General features: G+C 44.3%; 1 protein-coding gene across 1 annotated transcript; it reads left to right on the top strand.

The window, feature by feature from the left end:
• LOC140859650 (U-box domain-containing protein 9-like) lies at window positions 1-2,621 on the top strand. Its single transcript, XM_073261701.1, has 2 exons — window positions 1-346; window positions 1,190-2,621. Exons 1-2 carry the CDS (start codon window positions 92-94, stop codon window positions 2,270-2,272), a joined length of 1,338 nt encoding a protein of 445 aa, XP_073117802.1. The 5' UTR covers window positions 1-91; the 3' UTR covers window positions 2,273-2,621.
• The last annotated feature ends 1,254 nt before the right edge of the window (window positions 2,622-3,875 follow it).

Here is a 3,875-nt window from a genome sequence, read left to right as displayed (position 1 = left end):
GGATATGAATGAAGAGGTCGGAGAGGAAGGAGAAGAAGACGAGAAGACAAACCTAGTTCGATCTCATCTCGAGTGAGAGAGAGGAGAGGGGATGGCAAAATATGGGGCGGCGGAGGCGGAACAGGCCGTAGCGAGGAAGTCCGGGGAGCTGAAGAGAGAGCTGAGGAGGCTGGTGAGGCTGATCGTGGAGGAAGACGACGGCCGGATCGACACCTACGACGAGGCGTCGAGGGTGCTCTCGGAGCTCAAGGATCTCACGTTCGGATCGCCGGCCGTCCCCCAGCACTTCTTGTGTCCGATCTCCTCCGAGCTGATGAAGGATCCCGTGATTCTGGCCTCCGGGCAGGTAAAGATAGCAAGATTTAGGGCTTCTTTCCGGTTGTCTGTAGCGATTACAAGAATTCATATTGGTTAATTTTGAAATGTCGAATTCGTCAGGGGTGAATGTTCTTGGTGAAGCAAGATTCTGCGGATTATACCTTTTGTTCATGATTTTTATTTTTTTTTTTGGAATGAGCTTTTAATTTGATTACTTGCATCATTTCTGGACGAAGTCCCTAATTTCTCAATTGCTTTGTTTTTGTTTACCGGATGGGGGTCTAAATCTTGGGTTGTTTCTGTCAAAAATTTCATGCTTTTCGATGAGATTTTGAGAGTTTTTAGGTTGTGCAACAAGAGTCCAACGCTTTTTCTTTTTCCCTTGTTGATTTCTCTATATATGTTCATAAGTAGTCATCTTGTAGGGTTTTAATGTGGGCTTTTTGTTATTTTAATTTCCTCTTCATTTTGGGATTTCATAGTTTTACTAGAATTGGATTCTCGATTCGGCGCTTAGACTGTGATGTAGAATTACCCCACTTCGTTTCTGGATTCTAGAATTTGACGAGAATTGGATTCTTGATCAGTGCTTGGACCGTGATTTAGAATTACTGGAAGCTAGTGTGAGACTCTGTGTCGGAATCTGTTATCACCAGTTTGGTATTGGCTTCGGTATCTATTGCTACGTCAGGAAAATCTTTTCGTGGGATCAAGAAACTAGGGTTTACTTGAATCTTTTAGACTATGATTGGAATGTGTGAGTGGAAGCACTCTGTTACAAGACTCTCATTTGTATTGTGTTCTCTAATTGTATGATAGCCCTGCTTCATTGTGTGATTTGAGTTACTTATGTGGCTGTCTCTTGTTGCAGACCTACGACCGGGCATTCATTCAGGAGTGGCTGAATTCTGGGAACCGGATATGCCCGCAGACCCGACAGGTTCTACCCAACACCATCCTCACCCCCAACCACCTCGTCCGAAGCATGATATCTGAATGGTGTATCGAGCACGACATCCCTCTGCCTGCACTTGAGAGCCAAGATGAAGGCCTGATCACGAGAAAAGAGCGCAGTGCACTGCATGAGCTTCTCGAGAAGATTTCTTCGTCCTCCATCCATGGGCAGAAGCAAGCCATGAAGGAGCTCCGGCTTCTCACCAAAAACAACAGGTCCTTCCGAGCCCTCATTGGGGAGCAACCAGACATAATACCCCTCTTGCTCTCAGTTCTCTCTGTGTCAGGTTTGAATGATGATCCAGTAGTGCAAGAGGACACTGTGACCACAATTCTGAATCTTTCAATCCATGAAAGCAATAAGAGGATTGTTGGAGATGACCCCGAAGCCATCCCCTTCCTCATTGATGCATTGAAGAATGGAACCATGGAAACTCGGAGCAATGCAGCTGCTGCGCTATTCACATTATCAGCACTTGATTCCAACAAGCTTAAGATTGGTGAATTGGGAGCGATCAGACCCCTTCTGGAGCTCCTGGAGCAAGGCAGCACAACTGCCAAGAAGGATGCAGCATCAGCGATTTTTAACATCTGCATGCCCCATGAGAACAGGGCGAAGGCGGTGAAGGAAGGGGCCGTGGGTGTAGTCTTGAAGGCCATCAGGGATCCATCTCTTGCAGACGGCTCGTTGGCTATCCTTGCTCTGCTGTCAGGTGACCAAGATGCACTAGAAGAGATTGGTAAGAGTGGTGGGGTGCCTTGCTTGCTTGGCATCATCAGGGAGAGCACATGCGAACGGAACAAAGAAAATGCAGTGGTGGTTCTGTTTGCGGTCTGTATGTATGATCGAACAAATCGGAGGGAGGTCAGGGAGGACGAGAAATTGAATGGGTCGATCTCTGCTCTGGCTCAGACTGGTACTAGAAGGGCTCGCAGAAAGGCTGATGGAATTCTTGATATGTTGAAGAGGTTGGGGCACAACACACACTATTCTTGCTAGATGAGGATCTAATTAGGGAAATAAGAGGTGTAGACCTTATGTAAATATTGCCTACTGCAACAATGAAGAGCTGAGTGGCACATAAAACTACGCTGTTACTATACTGCTATCAGATTTGGGCATTGGAGGGGGTTACATCTGCATTAGGATTATGTGAACAGGTGTTGCAGTTGTTGCCTTTCTCATCATAGGACTTAATATCATACAGGTTTTTCTTGTTCAAATGTTTTTGTCCTTGTTCAATTAAATTTTGTTCTCCTATATCAATCTCTGTAAATTTTGTTTATGAACCAATCAAGCTGTTTCCCTGGTTTGTTTCTGATTAATAGCACTGCCTCATTTTCATTGAGCTTAGCTGTAGTTTGAGATGCTCTGACTTGAAGTTGTGTGTTTATGAGGATCAATTCGGTTTCCTCTCCTAATTGTTAGCTGTTCAAATGTTTCAATTTTATACTATAGCCCAATCCAAATGCTGGCTTGTCAGTCACCAGATTCAGGTTGGAGTTTGTAAATTCCAATTGGCCCTTAATGTTATAAGAATATCTGTTTTAAATTGATTTGTATTTGCTATAAATCAGCTCAACTTCAATAAGATGTATGGTATGAATTAGATGAACACCATGTTGAGAGAAATTTCAAGTACAAAACTGGAGCATTTGTTTCACTATACAATCATTTTTGTAAGCCTTCATAGTTTAACTTTACCCTGCTCATATTTTGTATTAGATTAACCTGTGTTGCGATCCTGTTTGACTTCAATTCAGGTATACTCTTTTTCTTTTTTTTTTGGGGGGGGTAAAGAATTCCGGTGTACTTTTACTGATCGTATCACTGAACCAACCGATAAAAGACTGGCTGAGGGTGCCATCCAGGCTGAATGCTGTTCCTCAAGATTACTGCAGATGTGCTGCATGGAAATGATGCTGTGTGCTAAGATTCTGGCAGCGAATTGGCCCAACCCTTTTTCTTTTGGAAAGGTTTGTCTCACCTCTGACTTGCTCAACGAAGGCGTGTGACGGGGTGGGGTCCAGCGATGGTGCGCCGGCGGCCATTTATTGTGCCCAGCTACGTCTTCACGCGTTATCATTTGTCTCATCTGATGGGCTGCGCACCGCTTGTTACTAATGTCTGCGGGTCCCACAGAATAGAATAGTCCTGGTCTCGCCGGCCCTTTTTTTTTGAAGACCCAGCAGGCGCTATTCCTTCTCGAAGGTTCTTTGTTTTTCTAATTCTTTTCCATCTACATTCTAATTCCAATATTTTTCGACTTGCCGTGCGGGCGGCGTATCCTGATATCAGCCTTTGCACGTTTGTTAGGCGCGTTCGATTTTTTCCAACTTTCCCATATCGCCTACGGTTCTTGTGTAGCACGGATTCCTAGGATTTTTCTCAACTCAGAAACACCGGCCATGTGCATCGCACGTGCTAAACTTGCGTTATATATTGGATGGTATTAATATCACACTATCGCTTTCTTGCTCATCGCTAGTCATGCATAGCCGCCTAACAGCAGGCTGCATAGAGAGGTAGCAGCATGCTTTCCGATATCTAGTTGTATTTTTTTTTTTTTCCTGGTCAATATTAGTTGTGCTTTTGTTATAAA

The sequence above is a fragment of the Elaeis guineensis genome, chromosome 1 (genome assembly GCF_000442705.2).
Source record: "Elaeis guineensis isolate ETL-2024a chromosome 1, EG11, whole genome shotgun sequence".
In the NCBI taxonomy this organism is placed as follows: Eukaryota; Viridiplantae; Streptophyta; class Magnoliopsida; order Arecales; family Arecaceae; genus Elaeis; species Elaeis guineensis.
Note: the sequence above shows the minus strand (reverse complement) of the source record. Positions and strands in the feature narration are given on the sequence as shown.

What these genes read in the sequence shown, in the direction of transcription:
- LOC140859650 (XM_073261701.1), top strand. Translation starts at nt 92, where the DNA reads ATGGCAAAATATGGGGCGGCGGAGGCGGAACAGGCCGTAGCGAGGAAG. An exon ending in TGATTCTGGCCTCCGGGCAG is followed by an intron (nt 347 to 1,189) that starts GTAAAGATAGCA and finishes CTCTTGTTGCAG; the next exon opens with ACCTACGACCGGGCATTCAT.